General features: G+C 38.9%; 1 protein-coding gene across 4 annotated transcripts in view; it reads right to left on the bottom strand.

Moving 5' to 3' along the window:
- Positions 1–3,688: 3,688 nt before the first annotated feature.
- LOC128744066 (nuclear receptor-binding protein homolog) overlaps positions 3,689–20,997 on the bottom strand; it is a 93,321-nt gene continuing 76,012 nt past the window's right edge. For 3 of the 4 annotated variants that reach the window (XM_053840828.1, XM_053840826.1, XM_053840827.1), the window contains exons 4-12: positions 12,323–12,547; positions 12,131–12,261; positions 11,749–11,927; positions 11,346–11,636; positions 10,723–10,852; positions 10,465–10,651; positions 6,359–6,478; positions 6,068–6,290; positions 3,689–4,879 (exon numbers count right to left, since the gene is read on the bottom strand). In XM_053840828.1, the coding sequence (XP_053696803.1) occupies positions 4,515–4,879; positions 6,068–6,290; positions 6,359–6,478; positions 10,465–10,651; positions 10,723–10,852; positions 11,346–11,636; positions 11,749–11,927; positions 12,131–12,261; positions 12,323–12,547 (1,851 nt within the window). In that variant the 3' untranslated portion in view covers positions 3,689–4,514. Of the gene's footprint in view, positions 4,880–5,331; positions 5,871–6,067; positions 6,291–6,358; positions 6,479–10,464; positions 10,652–10,722; positions 10,853–11,345; positions 11,637–11,748; positions 11,928–12,130; positions 12,262–12,322; positions 12,548–20,997 lie in introns of those variants that run through there. The other variant, XM_053840829.1, reaches the window with a different exon arrangement.

Genomic DNA, 20,997 nt, shown 5'->3' with positions numbered 1-20,997 from the left:
CACAAAGTCGGTTTTTGATACGCACGGATCGTTATTTCGTTTTGTCCGAGAATATCGCATTATTTTTCTAATAATTTTGGAGGTTTTGTAAACCAAAACCGAGGGGCAAGACACTTGAAAATATATTGCTTTTCCCTATCCAGCTTTCCACGAGCGATAATGGCGGATATTGAGCAAAAGTGGGCACAATATTTTGACATTCATTGAAGGAGCGTTGAGTTCGCCCTGATGGAGTTATTATCTACAGTAGACCCCCGTTCGTTTGAACGATTCCTCATGCAAACTAACGGGGTTACCTTTTAACACAGACAAACAGACATAACACTCGTTTTCCATTCATCGTACCGATAAAACCGTCATTTCAAATTTGGGCTTAGTTGGGAATGTCTCCGTTTTGGTCAAAGTGGCGCTTTATGACGAAAGAAGGGGAATTCCTCATAAAAAATACTTGCTACTTCGAGGGACACCCATATTGCTATTTGATATTTGGGAATGTCGAACATAGATGGTGCTAGTGTTCAGGCTAAATGTGAGGTACGATTATTTTTGTTGATTTTTCTTCCAAGAGTTATGTCTGTTTGTCTGTGCTGCTGGTTTGCACGACGTGCAAATTAAAAATGGTTCAAATGTCATTCTCAACATGACATCACTTGTTTCTGCATACAATGCACTCAAACACGATTTGTTTGTACTGACCTAGCGTATTTAATCGGTTTCGCATTTCGTTTTCCTAACGATTAAGATAGAAATCCGATCGGAAAATGCAATATTCGCACTTGCAACTGCCAACTAAAACAAACCACCAAAACAATAACAAAGAGCAGGCTGGCCGCCCTGCACACACACAAGTTTCAGCATATTTCGGGCTACCAGTTGTTCAAATTAAAAGCACAGACAAACAGATATAACTCTTGGAAGCAAAATCAACAAAAATTATCGTACCACACGTTTTGCCTGAACACAAGTATTTTTTATGGAGAATCCCTTCTTTCGTCAAGAAGCGCCACTTTGACCAAAAACGGAAATATTCGCAACTAAGCCCACATTTGAAATGACAGTTCAATCACGGTGCTTTAAGCACAGACAAATAGACATAACACTCGTTTTCCGTTCATCGTACCGATTAAACTGTCATTTTAAATTTGGGCTTAGTTGGGAATGTCTCCGTTTTGGTCAAAGTGGCGCTTTTTGACGAAAGAATTCCCCATAAAAAATACGTGCTACTTCGAGGGATATCCATATTGCTATTTGATATTTAGGAATATCGATCATAGATGGTGCTAGTGTTCAGGCTAAATGTGAGGTACGATAATTTTTATTGATTTTTCTTCCAAGAGTTATGTCTGTTTGTCTGTGCTAGTACCATCTATGATCGACATTCTCTAATATTGCTGTTGCAGTTGAAAACCGTAATAATCGAATCGCGACATTCGCTTTTATTCTTGTTCTGTGTGTCGCAACTACGTCGCACGTGGTGCGCTGTGATCGCACATTGATGCGCTATACAGCGCACCACGTGCGACGTAGTTGCGACACACAGAACAAGAATGAAACCGAATGTCGCGAGTCGATTATTAGTTTTCAACTGCAACAGCAATATCAAAGAGCAACATGGGTATCCCTCGAAGTAGCAAGTATTTTTGACGGGGAATTCTCCTTCGTTCGTCAAGAAGCGCCACTTTGACCAAAACGGAGACATTCCCAACTAAGCCCGAATTTGAAATGATGGTTTATTCGGTACTAAGAATGGAAAACGAGTGTTATGCCTACAGAGACTACCCAGGTAACCAATAAGCATTAGTATAAGCAGTAAATCAAACGTATATTAGCATTCCTGGCGTTATATACCGCTGGTTGCTGTTTATCAGCCTTTTGTCTACGTAACTGTTGTAAATTGGCAACTCCAATTCTATTTAAATTCTTCTTGTCGGTAACTGGCTGCAAACAAACATTGTCAGTACTATAAGAGGGCCAGCAGTAAAGTAGCCGCATATTATGCTAGAATAGCATTTAAGTAGCATTTAAGGCAACTTAAATGCTTATTGGCTTGCATTTAAATTGCATTAGAAATGCTTATTGGTTACCTGGGTATAGATTACAGAGGCGCCGAGACACTCAAGATCCGCTAAATTTTGAAACACAACAAAGTACCATCATAAATAAAGCTAACTCCCCGCTTTCGTTCGAAATTTAGCGGTTTTTGAGTGTCTCGGCGCCTCTGTAATCTATAGTCTCTGTAGCAGTACCGTGCTATATGATTGGGATACCCACAAAACAACTTACAAGCACTTAAAAAGCTTAAAAAGCACCAATTTGACGGATACGGAGACATTTCAAAGCAGGACTTAATTTGAAAGGACTGTTACAGCGTGCGAAGAATGCAACAATGTTTATTTCTCTGTAGGTCTACGTTCTCGTCTGCTTTCGTCATTAGCTCCTTCTCGATCATTAGCCTCCCGAGTCCCGAGTGGTAATCTACCTTAGATATCGTTGCTGAGGCGATATATGCGCTCACGTTACACATTTGATTCAATAATTCTAATAGGTACATCATGCGCATAGAAAAATGCAGGTCGACTAGTCATAGCGTATAGTCAAGGCTTTGTTCACGTCCAATTCTCTGTTCAAAACTTATTCCTTAAGTTTCTGTTGAAGTTCAAGACCAATACCACGTCCTAGTCAAGGTCTACGCTCAAGTTCAGCTCTGGATCTGGATCCAGGTCCAGTTTCAGATCCAGATCCAGGTCCAAGTCCAAGTTTGACTCTAAGTCCGAGTCTCATTATGAAAATCAATCTAACGTAGTTCTTCCAGTTAGGACCAGTACTTGTTGCTTGCGCAGCGAGTTCTCCTTAATTCGATTTGTAATATATCACCTTTTCTTCTTTATAGTTTTATCTTGAAAATAGTTTGTTAGAATCAGTTTTCTTCGGTTGGAACGGCTGAAACATTTTACCAAGCTAACGATTGAAGAGATTGGCGTAGCAACAATGGTACCGTTCAAAAAAGGATTACCTTATGTACTCTTCTTTATCCTATTCATTAACACGAGATGATTACCGGAGGTTTATGTCGACAAACACCAAGCAGGTTTCGAGAGGCTTACTCCAGGATGGATCAAATTACTCTGCAACAGATATGGGAGAATTGGAAAAGTTTTCTTTTTTATTTAATTTCAGGCTGATTTGGATGATGCTGGGGGCTCCAAATAGACTGAATGTCCGGATGGACTGAGGTAGGCGCTCTCAATTTTGCTATGTGAAGTGAAGGTTAAATGCGAGTTGCAGCTGTAAAAAGGGAGTACATAGTCAGGTTGGAGGCGTGTTGTAGGCCTTACACAAAACTATCACTGGGCAGAACTCTGGACAATATATGTTGTATGTTTACACAAAAATTAAATTGTTCATTCTTGTTCCACGTCTGATGACGCATCCACGTATGGATGACGCATCCATCAATTTCAGTTCAATTTTTTGTTGTTGTTCTAAAAAAACTCACGAAAGGTTCAACAACTTCTGTTCAAGCAGCTTTCGATTTTCTAACTGCAAAAAAAAAAATCGTACGCGCGAACTGTTCTCAATTTTCCCAACCGTATTCGTCGTATTTTAGCTTTAATATTTGAATATCATATTGCAAAGATTAATAACATAACATAAATAAATTTCTAAATCACAAACGTTTGTTCGCCTTTTTGATGCATTCTTTATTTGCTTTTTTATTATGTTCACGCGTTTTGTGGTTGCTCGCAAGCTGATTTTTTCGCTTTTTTATAGTTAAATGACTTTTTTTTTCAAATTCACTGCCCTACCTCTTCTTCTTTTTCTTCTTCCATTATTCGCCAGTACGGCTCAGCAAACCAGCACTTATATAGGTTGGCTATACACTGCTGTGTGCGATTAGGTTGTATTTGGGGGGTTTCCGATTTAAAAGGGTGTACCTTCTAGTGTTTTTCTGAGTTTTACATAATTTTTTTCCTCTAGTGTTCGTTTTCGCTATTTTCGTATTTTAAAAATGGCTGCACTGTGTTGTCGTGTTATACTGATGATGACTTGATTAGACTTTATTATTATAACTACACGAGAGTAAGTTTTTTTTTGCTGATCCAACTGAGACGATTGACTATGATGATTGATTAGAGAGGTTTTCATTTTCCCTTGTTTTATTTTATCATTTCCTACACGGTTTTTTCTGTTTATTTCTGTTATGAATTCACAAAAAGAAGATTTTTAAGCACAATAAACAAAATTACAGAAGCATTCTATTCTGCACCGTTTTAATTGCTTAGACAAATAAACAATGAAGATCATTTTCATTTCCTGTCGTCTATTTTTGCATCAATGGCATGATTAAGTGTACGTATCTCAGTGGATTATTCCATTAAATTGTTTTTTTTTATGTAATTACATAGCAATTCATTTGATATCCTTTTGTCTCATTTTATTAATGTACAAAATAGAAATTAATGCTTACTTGGTAGGAGTGCTCTAACAGAGACGATTACATCCAGCGTTTATTTTTAATCGGTAGCCTCGTACGATTCTATCATCTCACTACGGCACAGCTCGCCTTCCGGAACAATGGAAGTTCTAGTGGAGGTTAGGGACTGTCGATGCATCGACGCCTTCATTGTGGCGACATCATTGTCATCGTAGTCCAGTGTGGGTTCGGGATCGTACTGATCATCGTCCTCTGCTGTTCTGGTGGACGCTTCTAGCGCTTCAAGTTCTTCGTCCTGCTGCTCGCAAGCCTCTTCAGCATCATCCAAACTGGCAAAAAGCGCCGCATCTAAGCTATTTACACTGATTCCGGACGTTTCCATGATAACTGGCATGGTAACCAGTAGTGGTTCCGTATCTGCTACTTTCCATCCACGCTCATAACCTGAGAAATGTTGATGATGGTTTTAGAAAACAGATTAGATTAGTACTAGAGTTGCTTATTCTACAATACTTGGTGAACATAGATCGATATTATGGAGCACTGTACTCCATTAGATTGTTTTAATTGTGCGTCACGGAAGGGTAGAACAAATTATGGAATTATTTCTTTTACGGAAAATCGTTTCCGATTCATTTTTTCATCAATATCAATTGTAATTCACAGTTTGTCCTATGGTTATTTTAAAACTCTTATAAAGAACATAACATGCAACCAACCTACGAAATAACCACAAATTTTTGGGTAAAACCCATAAATGACGCAGATAATCAACGAAAATACACAAACCAAACCCAGAGCCCAAACAAAAGACATAACGAAGGTGAATCAAAACAAAAATTCGAACAGTAATTAAAAAGAATTGCAATTTTAAAAAAATATAAATATATTCGTGTATATTTTTATTGCATGTCTTTCTTTTGCGTCTATCCTCTATTCTGTCTCGCTGCAGTTGCTTGTATTTCATTGTATCAAATAGATGTTACAATCTTTTCTCTGCTCACTCTGATATGCACAGTTGGTCTAGTTTATTGCCAATAAAATACGTTAAGCTTATTCTCACACAAATTTTCGGTCGGCCGCATTTGGTTATTTGGGTTATCTATATGATTCTGGTTTTGCGCAACAACAGCTGAATAAATATATTATGTTCCTTTTCGCAATAAACGCAGCACACCACAGCTAGAAATGTCCGGAGCGTTGCACCACCCAAAGCGACATCATCGTGTTAGCATGTGGGTTTTCTCCGTGGTTAAATTGTGGGATAATATCAGTATAGCGTTCGGTATTGTGCTGCATGTTCTCAATCACTGGTTTAGGGTGCGCAGCATCGCAGCGTGAGTAGATTACCTAGCAGGTATTAGCATGGACTATGTGCAGATGTTTTGCAATTATGCGGGGCAGGAATTGTTGAGCCATGTCAGTTAGAACACAACTGGAATAATCATACAGGAACACAGAAACCGATAAAAATGAAACATAAACAAAGTACAAAAAGGGAGTCAGACGCTCAACGGACATTGACAACGAATAATATAAGAAATAAACATGACCCAGTATACACGAACAAACTACGTGAGAAGACAACAGAGTCACTTTGAGGGGGGGTGAGAAGAAGAAAGGATTACTAACTGGCCGAATTTACAGGAACATGATGGTGAAGGTGATTGCTGGCGGAGGACGCCGTGACTACGTCCGACCCGGATATGCCACTGCTGCTACCCCCGTCAGAGGACACCAAACGTTCACCGGCCTGGGCTGCCGCCGATTGCATTTTCGCTGCCGCCCCCAGTAGTTGCTGCTGTTTATTTCGAAGCGTGTCCTCGATCATGGTGGCTAGCTTTTCACGATCCGTCTGCAAAACGTAACAAACAATGGAGGTTACATTACGGAAATCAATTAGAGTTCAAGAAAAAAACGTACCTCATGAATAAACCCGAGATGTACCAGTTCATGCGAAAGCGCAACGGCTGAATCGTCCGGCGAAATAGGACATGTTAACTGTCGGTTCATCTTATCCTCCATTCTTAATAGTATTGTCATCTGTGAAGGATAATTTAATGATAAATCAGTTACCTATTTACTAATGCTAGTCAAAAAATAAAAAAAAAATCGATATTTTTCTATAAATCTATAAATAGAAATTGTGGCTACCTTAACTGTTTCGTGTCATAGTTTACTTATACAGTGTTTGATAAAAACTAGTAACTTGATACGAACTTTTGTAATAACGTTGCTGTTCGTGCTCAAAGTATTTCACAAAATAATTTCTTTTGAAGCCAAGAATTATTTCATAATCATTTTACTACTAGATCGCAGCGTATCAAGTAATTATTCGTAAAAACATTTCAGTCAAGCTGTTATTCCATAGGGGAAAAGTGCTCCCTGAAAACCATTTCCCCAAAACTACGTTCCCTGAAAGATAATAAATAAGCACCGAAATGTACTATTTTTTTTTATTGTTGTTTAATGTGGTTTTAACCAGTTGGTCATTCACCAAGTAAATGTACTAATTCCGTGAACACTACATTCCAGTAAAAGATCAAAAACGCAAAACCTAGGTCCGAGGTCCCAAATTATATCTATTGATTCAGCGATGTAGAAAAAGATGACTCGGAATGCCTGTTTTGCATTGGTCCGGCGAGTTTTAATACAAAACAAAAGTTCTTCGATAAAGGGCTATTAGAATCCTTTGATATTTGGAGGACAACGTCCACCTATACAGTGCACTTCATTCGAAGCCTAGCACCATGCTGGACCAAAGATATTAATCAAATAATGACAATTACTTCTGGTAGTGGTTCTTAGATACAAATCAGACGCCTACTTGCAAAGGAAAATAGTTTCTCCTAAGCCTATGAAAACAGCAAAATTTCAAATTTAAACAATCAACAAATATTTCCAACTCTGCTCAACAGCCAGTTTAAAGCGGTATTCATTACAACCAGAAGTTTCCCTAAAAATAAAATAGAGAATGGTTTTTTAGAAAAATTCATATGTTGCGGAGATTTGATAGCTTTTCCATGAATTTTGCAATTGAAAAAAGAGGATGACAGTCTCACTGTTACTACGTTGGAGATTCTAATGAAAACGCATTTCCCTGAAAGCGAGGTCGATGGGCAGCAGCAACTTGATTCATCACGCAATGTGTCAAACGATTCGATTTTACTTGCACGCCGACTGTTTACGGAAGCTTCAATCAATTGGGCGCTCAGCTCGTTTGAACCAATGAAGTCTCCAGGTCCGGATGGCATACTACCCATCATTCCAAACTTGTTTGCGATATCTCGGACGAAGAGGTTGGGGTTCCGCTTGAAAGCGTTGACCACTCTTTTTGTTGCCGCTGCGGCTTTCGGTTTTCGAACCCCTCGATCCATGTTTTCTGGGTCGACAAAATTTCCCTAAGCACTTTTTTTTGTTAGATTATAGTCACTTTAACCAGCTTGGGTCATTCGTGCCTTCTGTGGGGTTGGGATTTGAACCTGGGTCCTCGGCGTGAGAGGCGTGAATGCTAATCACTACGCCGGGAGCGCCGGGACTGACCCCCTAAGCACTATTAATACTTGTTTATTTGTTTATTAATTAAAAGTGAACAGATTTTTTTTTATCCTGCTGACTACTTAAAAACTAATAGCAAGAGTTCTAAATCGGGTTTTCAGCACGTTGCGACTGACGTCAAAGTCGAAGTAGGACACAAAACGGTTGAAGTTCCGTTGTAAGCCGGTTGTAGTACTGAAAGTACTGTAATGAGTTCGCCGGTGCGGTATATGTAAGAAGGAATTGTTCCGCGTTAAGCCAGGTCGAGTTAAGATGTCGAGTCTTTCTAGAATCCAAGGACAGTCAATCCGGGATGTCAGAACATCTGATAGGAAGACGGCTCTAGTTACGTCCCGACGTGTTTGCAGGGTGTCTAAGTTGATTAATCTGCAGCGCTGTTCGTAGCTTGGTAGCCGGAACGCATTATTCCATGGTAACCTACGGAGGGCAAAGCGAATGAATCTCCGTTGCACCGACTCTATTCGACTGACACCGTTTTGGTAATACGGGATCCATACGGGTGCGCAATACTCGAGGTTGGAGCGAAGCAACGCACAGAAGAAAATATCATTCAAGTTTTTGGCGATACGCATAATGAATCCCAGGTTTCTGTAGGCCTTGTCGACAACGAATGAAACATGCTGTTTGAAAGTCAATTAGAGTCCAGCAGTACCCCAAGATCCTTGACGCAATCTACACGGCGTAAGGGTACGCTTGATAATCGAATATTATAGGATTCAGCTTGCTCGAGAACGTTAACACTTCACATTTATCGGGGTTTAGTACCAAGCGATTGTGTTCGCACTATCCAGCGAATATCAACAGTTGCTCCTGGAGTGCGAGAGTGTCCGATGAATCGTTAACTTTCGAAAACAGTTTCAGGTCGTCGGCAAACACAAGCCGAGGGGCTTTGAGCATTAAATTGAAGCCATTGAAATAAATAAGAAAGGCCAACGGTCCGAGATGGCTACCTTGTGGGACCCCAGAAAAAGCGGTGAAAGCCGCTGAGGTGAAGCCATTGATAGATACGTTATTAATAGGACGGTTCGACAGATACGATTTAAACTACTGAAGCGGCCCTGCAATGCCCAGTTTGTCCAGTTTTGCAACGGCGATTTGATGATTTAGCTTGTCGAAGGCGGCGGAGAGGTCCGTGTAGATAACGTCTGTCTGGGATCGGTCGTCGAAGCAATCCGTTACGTACGTAGTGAGCGTTAGTAGATTGGTAGACGTTGAGCGCTTGAATCCGTGTTGCTCGTCAGCAATGTATTGCTGGACGAACGAGGAAATTGGCACGATCACAACGAACTCGAAGAGTTTCGATAATGCACATAAGGCGGAGATCCCCCTGTAGTTGTCTATGTTTTTTTTGTTCTCCTTCTTATGAACTGGAAACATGTAAGCGGATTTCCAAGCAGAAGAAAATATGCCTGAGCTAATCGAGGTATTAAATATACGTCGGATTGGAGCAGCCAAGGCATCAATGCAGTTCCTTAAAAATATTGAAGGTACGTCATCCGGTCCACTGGAAGTTGAGCTTTTCAACTTCAAAGCGGCCTGCTTGATCATAGAATCATCAATAGTCAGGTTAGTGAGAGATTCGCTCAGATTTGGAACGCTGTCTAGAGCAGTCGATACTTCTGTTTCGGACAGCCTTTCATCGACAACGACGCTGGAGAAATTCTCGCGAGAACAGTTGACAAACACTATTCAATTTGGTCGCAGTGTCGATTCCAAGGAACATGGCTGATGGAAGACCGTCGTCTTTCCGTTGTGCACTAACATATTTGCAGAACGGCTGGGGGTTACGCTTCAGTCTACGTGCAACGTTGTTTAAGTATTTGCGGAAGCAGTGTCGGCTTAACTTTTTGTAGCGCTTGTTGAGAGCCTGACAATTGATTCGGTTGCTTGTAACGATTTTATAAACTCGCCGTATGAATAGTTTCGATTTTTGCGATGTTGCATTGCTCCTCTTACTTGAATGTCTTTTTGATAACTGCAGCAAATGTCAAAATTGAAATAGAGATTGCTTACACATATACCTACAAAGTGAGGATTGTTTCGGTTTAGGTCTAAGTGGATAATTATCAGACAGGATTTATGGAGGCTCGTGCTCTGACGGGTCCAATTTTCACCTAAATGATCATAATTGAGTTCAAATTATTTATACAATTATCGGATTTCAAACTGAGGATATAATATCCGCTATCTACTAAATAAACAAGCACGTACGTTGAAAACTTTCATGGGAAAAGGGCAATAAGTCTTCCGAATAAATTCGAAACTCATATACCACATTTAGGCAGGTTTTTCAAGTAACCAACTATTGAAAATGTGGATCGATAAACTGTTGATTGTTATTTCTACTCCTAAAAACCTAGTGTTCCTATGCGCCGTTTACTAAGCAGACAAAAAATTCTTTTTTCTAGCTTCTATGCCAAAGTTAAAGCATCACAATACGAATATTAGTATACAAGACAGAATATACTTACAAATAATTCACAATTTTCTTCTCGCGGCTTAACACTACATATCATATTCACAACTCTCCTAGTTTCAATATCTAGCGGCTCTGGCGTGGCGGATTTCACCGATTCTGCAGTCTCGGGCGATATTGCTCGCGGTCGGGAAGCGGGTGGTTTTTGTGCCGAAAAGGCAGTCAGTGGATAAATGCCATATCTGTGGTAGGAAAAAGTGACAAAAATTACTTATCTAAAACGTAAATTGAAAACGCAAAAGCTCCTACTTACTTTACATCTTCTACAAACTTCTCCAGCTTTTCCGTTCCGGTGACATCGCCCAGATGAAACTCGATCTGTCGCACTTCGGCATACACGATGTCGGACTTGTTCAGCTTTTGCAGCATCTCGTCGTAGTTTGCTATAGTTTTGTTTTTATTTTTTTGGAATCAGCAAGGTACAATGGCGCACGTGTAGAAGATTGCGATGGCAACGGTTGATAAGCAAGAAGCGCCCACCCCGGTCACCGACAGGTTTGTGTGTGATCAAGGATCGACATCAGCAACGCCGCCGTTGATCGCGTTGGAACAGTGAGATTCAATTTTCCGGTCAACAGCATAAGTACAGCAAAGGAAACATCAGAGCGTGTGGACAGATAGGGAGAAAAAGTACAGTACAGCGATTAATATTGATGAAGGCAATAATGAGTGTTATTATTGCTTTTGTTTTATGACCGCTTGTTTTGCGGAAGTGACCGCTTCCAACAGGTTCACTTGTATTTCCTAGTTATTTGATTGAATGGCAATTGTAACTGTTATGCTGAACAATATAATTGTTTGTTTGAGATCAATCCATCTCGTTTCTTGTTTGTTATATTGATGACATTTTCGAAAAAAAAATCCTGATCAACTTACATGAGGTGTTTACAAGACAGTGGGCGGCAAGCAGCTTTAACGGATGCACCTCGAACAGCAGAGGGTGAAATAGTAATTCCCTAGCGGTAGGCCTTTTGGCAGGGTCATGACTGAGGCACTTGATGATGAAGTCTTTCTGCTGGGCATCTTCAAGACTTTCGACAGTGCGTTTGATTTGCTCTTCTGTGACTAGCGTACCCGAATCTCCGTTCCCTTGGATTTCCAGTGCCGCCATTTCCAGCGCGCAAATGCCAAACGAGTAGATATCGATGGCGGTCGTCGATGCGGCTGCTGCGGAACGGAATGCATTAAGGAAAAAAAAGAGGAAAAATGTTGAAAGCGCCCTAGTTAACTTTTGCCCTAATTGAGGGGAGTTTGATCGAGAACAAGTAAAATCACTTACATCCATATTCTGGAGCTAAAAAATGCATATTTTTCATATTTTCCCTACACGTTTTTACATGATGATGAATGGCATCTGGAGCTACACTACCAATTTTAACTAGACCATTATGTTGAATAAATATTGTATCACAGGTTAAGTTGCCGTGAATTACTGGCGGCGAACAGGAATGCAAATAACTGCAGTAAAACCATGTCAAACAGTAAAAAAAGAAGAAAGAAGTAAGTTGAGGGCGAAAAGTGTGTCGCACAGTGGAATAAGAACGGCCTGTTTTCGATTGGAAGGTAGGATATAGTCTACTAGCAGTAGTAGTACCACCGCAACCCGAATTCTAGGCCAGGGTCTATTCCACTGTGCGTTTGCTAGAGGCGGAGGAATTCACCTAAGTGCTGATAAAATTTGAGTACACCACCGCTTCCATGCTTGCAGTGGTAGTTTCTTAACGTTCTTCTTGGTACGTTTGAGAAACTGCTTCAGAGAACCAGAGGACATGTATTCCGTTATAAATATTACCTATAAAATACAGTCGATTAATGGTTGAGAACATATGAACATATTGGAATGGCAAACTCACCCTAGGTTTATCGTTATGGGTATCCGTCCAATAACGATGAAACTTGACTATATTTGGATGCTCTAACTGAGTTAGGTTTTCGAATACTAGTTGTATTTTTTCTTCTTGAGATTTGAAATTCTTCCTCTCGGAAAACTGTACTTCGTTCCAAACAACTTCGACACCTTCCTCGGTGTCCATTGCCAGATGTGCACAATCGATGCCAGGAACATCTCGTTGTTCGACCTGAAAACGGTAGAGCAAAAAAAAAGGAAAAATTAGTCTTTTTTTGGTAGGGTGCCATTGGTATAGATGTAATTCTGTAGCAACATAGGATTTGTTTGCCAAAAAGGTAATGTGCTGTGCGTAAATAAATTTTCTGCAGGTTTACAGCCGCCAAAAGTCGGTTAGGCGGTCAAAAGCTTTTACCCGAATAGATACGTTCCTTTTCGCGTTCATTTTATGTCTGATTTATGTAAGGTTGAATTTGCTCAATTAGGAAAGATCGGGCTTTAACACATTAGATGCATTGAGGGAGCTCCGTCGGAACTGATATAGTTCGTCATTGGATTTTAAACATTTTTTCGCTGTAACGCAGTTAGAATAAACTTCGGAAAAACTAAACTAAACTAAACTAAACTAAACGGAGTAATGGTAACCATTATTATGTTTTAGGAATGCATGGATCCCATGCAAGGAAACATGATACAGCAGAACTGGCAAAAACCGCATTTTTCCATTTTACACATGAATCCAGTAACCTATGTTCAGCTCGTGTAATTACTACTGACAAAGTTGCACTGCAGCAGATTCATGTTTCCAAAAGCTTATCATCCGGCTGCCTGCACCGGCTCACACACTTTATATGGTAAGTAGTTGGAAGTAATGTAAGTGTTCCTTCCGGAAGGAGACATATACCTACGGTATCTCAACCTTCAGTCTCAGCAGGTGTGTTAATAGGCCTACGTTGAGGTTGGTTATTACTTGGTCGAGTAGTATTATGTTTACGAGCAGCAATGCAGATATTAGCTCAGATTTGATTTAAGTCCGAAAGTTTCATTAAAACCCAAAGAAATAGCACTTCGTTTTATCGTGATCTTCCTCTGTAGTTCAATTTAATTACATTTTTTGTGTTTTTTGCATTATATACTATTATTATGATTTCTTATGACTTGTTACGACAATTAAGATTATTTAACAGTAGGGATTAAAACCTACATGTAAGGAAAAAAAAATAAAATCTTAACCTAATATCTAACCTAGCTAACTTATGATCTATAAAGAGACCCAATCATCGCAATAGAGGATTGCAACGATTTTTGTCGGAAATTTGAAATAATTTTGTTTGATGTAGCTTCTAAGGTTCCAACACCAGTAAGTCTATGTAATTCCAATGTACTAAACCAAAGAGGACGCTTCAAAACCATTTTCAAAATTTTATTTTGAATCCTCTGAAGACTCTTCTTCCTTGTATTAATTACGAAATTGATGTATACAATGGCTGTACAATGGCTTCTCATCAGAATATTGATTTATTCTGAATGTGGTATGAATTAATTTTCGAAATAACAATGAGTCCAGCAATAAACAAAACCATATAAAATATGTAAAAGGTAGTCTTTGATAACGAGACAATCGTTTATGTTTATGTTTCTTCTCCGAGCAACAACGAGTTAAATAAATCCATCGCATATGACAACATTCAGATGCACTGAATATAACAATCACCAACATAAATAATGTCGTTTTTTTTATGCTCCTTTAATTCCATTAGAGCAACCGCAAAGAGTAATTGCAATGCATGTGATATGCATATATTACCAATAAAAAATATATTTTGATTAATATACATACACAAATATGGGACGACATATAAAATGACGTCACTTTGGATGATGAGAAAGTTTTATCGACGGGTACGAGAAAATTGATATAGTCCTTTTTTGTAAGACTCACAGAAACATTATTCCGTGGACTGTTCTAAAATTTTTCAGAAAATTGAACGAAATATATTTAATATTACGTCGTATAAATGTGTGGAATCATTTGAAAATCTACAAAACATTGTGTTTACAAGATTGAAGAGTTATGAAAGTCTTCTCCAAACGTCAACCAACGATACCAAATGTTTGTTCCAATGCGTCCTGGAAAAAAATATGTGCACTTAAAGAGTTTTACAGCATTTGCTCCCTAAAACCGCTCTTAAAATTCGAAATTCTACCAAACTGAGATAAATCGGCCATGAAATTTCTATAAAACTAGGGATTTTCAAAGGTCCTCTTATAACTGGTCATTTTTATCGATATCTCTTTATAGTGACTTCCAAGAGCCGCATAAAACTGTAATTAAACCATCACAAGTGTTGATGATTTTATGATTCTCCTTTTAAAGAACACTTGCAAGACTTGATAAATGTTTCGAAATCTTTGCCTCCTGAACTAGCTTCCTTTGCCTGATAATATAGAAAATAATAAACAATAACAATAAAAATTTAATTTTATCTATACCTATAAAAAAGGATTTCTGTCTGACTGTCCCTATATTCCTTTAAGAATCAAAAACTACTGAACCGACCGGCGTGAAAATTTGCATGTAGGGGTTTTTGGGGCTACGGAAGGTTCTCTCGATGGCAAAAGACCCCTCCCCCACTAAGAGTAGGGGCTCCCATACAAATCTATGCCTATAAAAATGGATTTCTGTCTGCTCTATGTTCCTTATAGAATCGAAAACTACCGAACCGATCGGCGTGAAAATTTTCATATAGGGGTTTTTAGGGCCAGGGAAGGTTCTTATGATGGTTAGAGACCCCTCCTCCCACTAAGAGGGGGGGGCTCCCATACAAATGAAACACAAATTTCTGCATAACTCGAGAATTAATCAAGCAAATGGAACAAAATTTTACATGTGGGTCTTTTTGGAGACAAGAATTTTTTCTAAGGTGAAATAGAACCCCTCCCCACTTTAGGAGGGGGGGGGGGGCTCCTATACCAATGAAATACAAATTTCCTCATAACTCGAAAACTAATTAATCAAATGGAACCATATTTGGCATGTGGATGTTTTTGGAGGCATGCATTTTTCTATGATGAATTAGGACCCCTCTCCCTTTTTAGGAAAGTAGGGGGCTCCCATACAAATGAAATACAAGTTTCCTCATAAGTCGAAAAGTAATCAAGCAAATGGAACCAAATTTGGCTTGTGGGGGATTTTGGAGGCAGGAATATTTTTAGTGATGGTTTGAGACCCCTCACCCCTTTGGTGGGGGGACTATCATACCAATAAAACAGAAATTTTTGCGTAACTCAAAAACTAATCGAACTCGAGAAATTTTAGACTCTTTCATAAAACATTAATCAATAACAAGACCACCAGAAACTATCAATAGATTAGATTAGTAACATTAGATAATTCAGCGCGAGACGGCCACAGGCCGCCAGTGTTGCCAGCGACCTGCCGTCGGAAGCGCCGGCCACTGCGGGGGGCGGCCCCCCGTGGAGATCACCTCTATCTAGGTTTATTTATTTTTCTAGATCTACTGATCTAGATATTACTTTCCTTCAGTTGGGTCACCCCTGCGAAATGGTACTTTCTACGAAAAGATTTTTCGTGAAATGGTACATGCCGCGTAAGGTTTTTCGCGAAATGGTATTCTGCGAAACTCTATATCCCGCGTTATGGTCAACCGAGAATTGGTGTTCCGCAAAATGGTATTCGGCGAAATGGTTTGTAATGATGGGGAAAATTTAAATGCTATCTGCTTTATTTTATCAAGCTAAGCAATGGGGGGAGTTGTTTTCTACTTTACTGTGAGGAAAATTTGTGTATTAAAACACCCATCAACTTCCCAGAAACTTGCAAAACTCGAGATTGTGACAAAGGTCATCCGAGATTCACGATTTATGTACAACACAGTTCAATTTGTGGCAATACGAAGTTTGTCGGGTCAGATAGTCTTAAATAAATTAAGAGCTATTAAGCTCAGTTTGTCAATGTTTTGTGACATAAAAGTTAGAAAATTTAAGCGCTCCAATTAATTATAATATATTTTATTGAACATTTCAATGAATTAAAAAAATCAATAATTTCATGAAGTTGATAGTAACCAAATTTGAAACGAATTGAGGTAAGAAATCTTTGCTATGTTCAAACATTTATTTATAAGTCTAGATAACTTGTGATATTGGAGAACACTATATTCAAATTTCATGACTGGCCGCTCCGTGACGCTCCTATTTGTGTGACAGGGTCCTACAAGAGGAAATTTGGCTCGAAGGTATCATCCCCGTTCACAAATAAATCTGGTGTGCCGCAAGGCAGTAACGTAGGATCACTTTTGTTCATTTTATTCTTTAACGACGCTACCTCTGCACACGAAAGAGGTTGCAGACGGGTTTATGCCGACGATTTTAAAATCTACTTGACGATTTGCTGCATCGAGGATTGTCATTGCCTTCAACTTCTCTTGGATACGATCGTAAATTGGTGTAAAGTGAATAACTATAAAATCTATCTTCATATGCCTTTTCCAATATCGAATATTTAGAACACAATGCCAGAAAACCTAAAACATCTCTGATTTGTAAAACTTCAAAATGACGCCTTTGTATCATTTTATTACACCTGGACCTGAGTCCAAACTCGGGAAAGTTTGATTTTGGGTCAATAATCATCAAAAAATTATAAAAAGGAGCCAGGCCAGACGAAAAATGCAAAATATGCAGTACTGCGAAGCTAGGCTTTGATCGCAATACATAATTTCAAAAGCAAGTCTTTGTTTAATCCTTAAATGCATAGCTTTTTCGCAAATGCAACTGTCGATTTCCAATCACCAATTTTAAATTATTGCTGATTTTGTCGAACAAATCCGCTTTGAAAGCTTCTGCAATCTACTTGTAACTGAGCCAAAACTAACCATTCGATTCAAACAAGCATCACGGTAGTCTGAGCCGGAAAACAGCCCCCTGTCCACCGGCGGCGGCGGCGGCGGCGGCGATTGGCGAGTTTGGCAGTCCGGTAGAAGAAAGTGGTCTACACATCAATCATTGGCGCCAGTTATGCAGCGCCGACCGGGGCTAACGAGTAGGAAAAGTGTCCCCACTAAAAGAGATGTTTTTGTGAGGATTGCTTATTGAACATTTTTCCTTTCTTCCTTTGCCATTTTATTTTCACGTTAACGATACTGAGCGGTCCGTTAAATTTTTCGACGCTGGTAATTAAGCCAAATTAATGGACGGTCTCAGTTTTGTGGCAACATTCTCGACATGCTGTCGAAAGAAAATTAGTTATATAGTGCATCCCAGTGCCAAATGTACATTCGCTATAGTGTCACAAGGTTACGCCTTTAGGTGTAACTATGTATTTTGTAGTGGAAAATCTGTCCGCTATGCTATTAGCCATAAATATTTTATATGTTTCAATAACTGTAAGAATAAAACAAAATATATTTAAATTGTGATTCTGCTCTGACTCATTCACGATAATTCGGTGCGATGCTTAGCGAAATCAAGCAAGACTGACATTTGGAACAGTCAGAATGCTGAGCAAGTCAGTGACTTGCTGGCACTAACACACGCGTAAATAATCGGATGCTAGCAAATTGTGCCCCATGGGAGTATTTTAATCCCGACAATATTCTATAGTCAAATCAATAAGCAAGAATGGAAAAAAATCACTCAATCGGAGCGTCATTTGGGATTGTTTAAGGACACTCACAATAAAAACAATTTATACTGCAATTTCGTGTTTTTCATTCTGGTTAGTTGTATGAGAAAATATTCTTGCTTATATGACTAGTTCATATAAAATAGCCAAGTAAGTCAGAATATAGCTATAGGTGACTGAAAATCGAGGAATGCATGCGGAAGTATTGGCTATTAATGAGGACTGTTTGCTGGGTAATTGACATGCAACAGGCCAGTCTTCAATTTTCCTTGATAAGCGCGATACTCGCGTACGCACTATCGTGTTATAATGTAATTGATGTTTTGTCAATTGATACAAACAAAACTAGGGAAATGTGTAGCCTTGGCATTCATGGTTGCATGACTACTAATGACACTATTACAAGAAGTCCTTAAAAAAAGTTCGACCAATGATTCAAAAAGCGAATTGACTTCCTAGTGATTCGATTACTGTAAACAACTTTTGATTCTTCATGTTGGGTAGAGCTCGACATCAATTTTTTTTCTTGGTACTATATAGGCCTCTATCCTTGCCATTTCCCAGAATAATAAAGAGATCAAAGCTATCCCGGATAGAAATGCACAAAGAATATTAATGTTAAAACATCAAGATTACTTTATTGTTTACAATAATTTACGTTGCAACTTCACTGTACAAGTTTTTGAATGTTCTATATTCTAAATGAATGTACCACAAAGCTAACTGTTTTTGGGTTTTGTATGCATGAGAAAAAGTCGAAAAATTTACTGTAACAGCTCTTAATCATCCTCTTATTCCTATATTTTTGCGCTGTAAATTTCTATTCGGGTTTCTATCCGTGATGCTAACCACTCAATTGATAGTGTTGATTGCAGTAAAACTAAATCATGTGATAAAAGAGTGTAATTACACCTTTTTTCGAGTTCTATTTTTGTATCTCCCGAACGGGGCCTCTCGTTGGTTTGTGCGTATGGTTGAAAGAACACACTCGTCGTTCAATAGCATGTCACGTCAAAATATGAGTTTTCGGTGTGACGTGGGAAGCAACGCGATGCACGACTTCGCGAGCAAAACTGTCAACTACCTACTAGTGCCAGTGCGGCATAGGAATCATGTGAACGATTAACGTACGGGTCGTGGTTTGTTGACTTGAATTTGCATGCCAAATATTCTTCTCCCTGCGAAAGTCGCTAGAGCATGTAGTTATCCGTTGGAAGCTAAATCATGCACCAAATAGCTTCATGATCTGAAGCTAATCAGCTGTGCAGTCAGTCAGCTCATGTTCAGATACACTCAAGTACACCGCTAATTAGCAGAACAGTCACTACTAATTGCCGGGATAATGGGTAGGATCAACGAATCAACGAATGGTTAGCGATTAGAATGTGTAGGTAATAATTTGCAAAGATCTAAGACATGGGCGATCTAATTAAATATACTATTTCGATTTGTGTATTTGATTTATATAATCAAATAGTTAAAAATGACACGAAATTTTCGAAGCATTTGATGCATTATAAATAAATACTTGTTTTAAATATCATTTTAAATTTCGTTTTTTCATGCTTTCTTATTATATTATATTCCCTTTATTAACGAATTTCTTAGAACTTCGACTTTCAAGAGTTCAGCACTCACGACTACAAATATGCAAGGCAGAGGCGCCGAGAATGCTTCAAGCATGCTGATTAAAAATCCACACTAAATTAATTATTGCATTAATATTTTTTTTTGAAACGATGATTCTACAATTGATGAAGGGACGGTAAGGGAAAGTAATGAAGAAGGATTTTTTTGGGGAATGAAGGGGAAGGGTTGAAAGGAAGGGGGGGGGGGGGGGGGGTAATAGGTAGCTATGCTTAACAAGTTGTCGTTGTGACACCTATCTTTTGTCCAATGCTGGAAGGTGCATGGGTCGAACCAAGCTGTAATCAGAGATTATAACCGGATTTGAACCCACAACAAATCCGGTTATAATCTCTGATTACAGCTTGGTTCGACCCATGCACCTTCCAGCATTGGACAAAAGATAGGAGTCACAACGACAACTTGTTAAGCATAGCTACCTATTACCCCCCCCCCCCTCCCTTCCTTTCCACCCTTCCCCTTCATTCCCGAAAAAAATCCTTCTTCATTACTTTCCCTTACCGTCCCTTTATCAATTGTAGAATCATCGTTTCAAAAAAAAAATATTAATATATGCCTGACCGCATTTCAAGGTCATGACTAAAGTCACGAGTTTGGTCAATTATTGCATTGCTGGTATATTGGCAGTACTTGAAAAACACCAAAACATTAACCACTGACTCCCTTTTGGTCAAAATTATGCGTAGAAATTGATTTTGTTTGAGTTTTATGAAAAAAGTTAAATTTGGGTATTTTCGAAAAATTTGTCAAATATCAGATTTTTTTTTAATTCGAAGCAGTGTCCATCGATAGCGCTTCGCTAGATTTTAAAGCATAATTTAGGTTATCTTTAAAAAAATATGAGGCATATGAGGTTTTGAGATAATTCACATTTTATGATTTTTATCATGAATTTTTCTTTCAGTGTAATTTTTTACTAAAAATATACTTTATTTTCTACAATTTTTCCTTTGGCGTCATTTTGATCAAAAAAGTAGTTTTTGAAATATGATTTTTTAAAGAAATAATACCCTCATTTCTAAATATGCCTTTCGAAAAGCTAGTCTTGATTTTGGTCTGCTGTTGCAGTACAGCAATCCGCCGAATAGTCCCTTTGGTGGTGCTGTCACTGTTCCATGTAATCAACCGCCCAGTTAACTTCGAGGTACGATGCTGGTCTAACAAGTCTGTCGTCGTATATTCGAATCTCGGCTAGGCGGTGCTTGTCCGGCTAGGCGGAGTCAGTTGGATCGTTACACTGGTCCCGTAATCTTCCTGAACTCTAACAACCGGTTAAGTAGTCTGTCGATAAAGAAGGGTAATGTCTAATGACGGTTTAAGCCCACGGCTTTGCTTTGTTACATGTAATCTTCAAGAGGGCTAATCTCACTTGTTTTATTTTGTGTGAA

The sequence above is a fragment of the Sabethes cyaneus genome, chromosome 3 (assembly GCF_943734655.1).
Source record: "Sabethes cyaneus chromosome 3, idSabCyanKW18_F2, whole genome shotgun sequence".
NCBI classification, from domain to species: domain Eukaryota; kingdom Metazoa; phylum Arthropoda; class Insecta; order Diptera; family Culicidae; genus Sabethes; species Sabethes cyaneus.
This window is presented reverse-complemented; position numbering and strand designations above follow the sequence as displayed.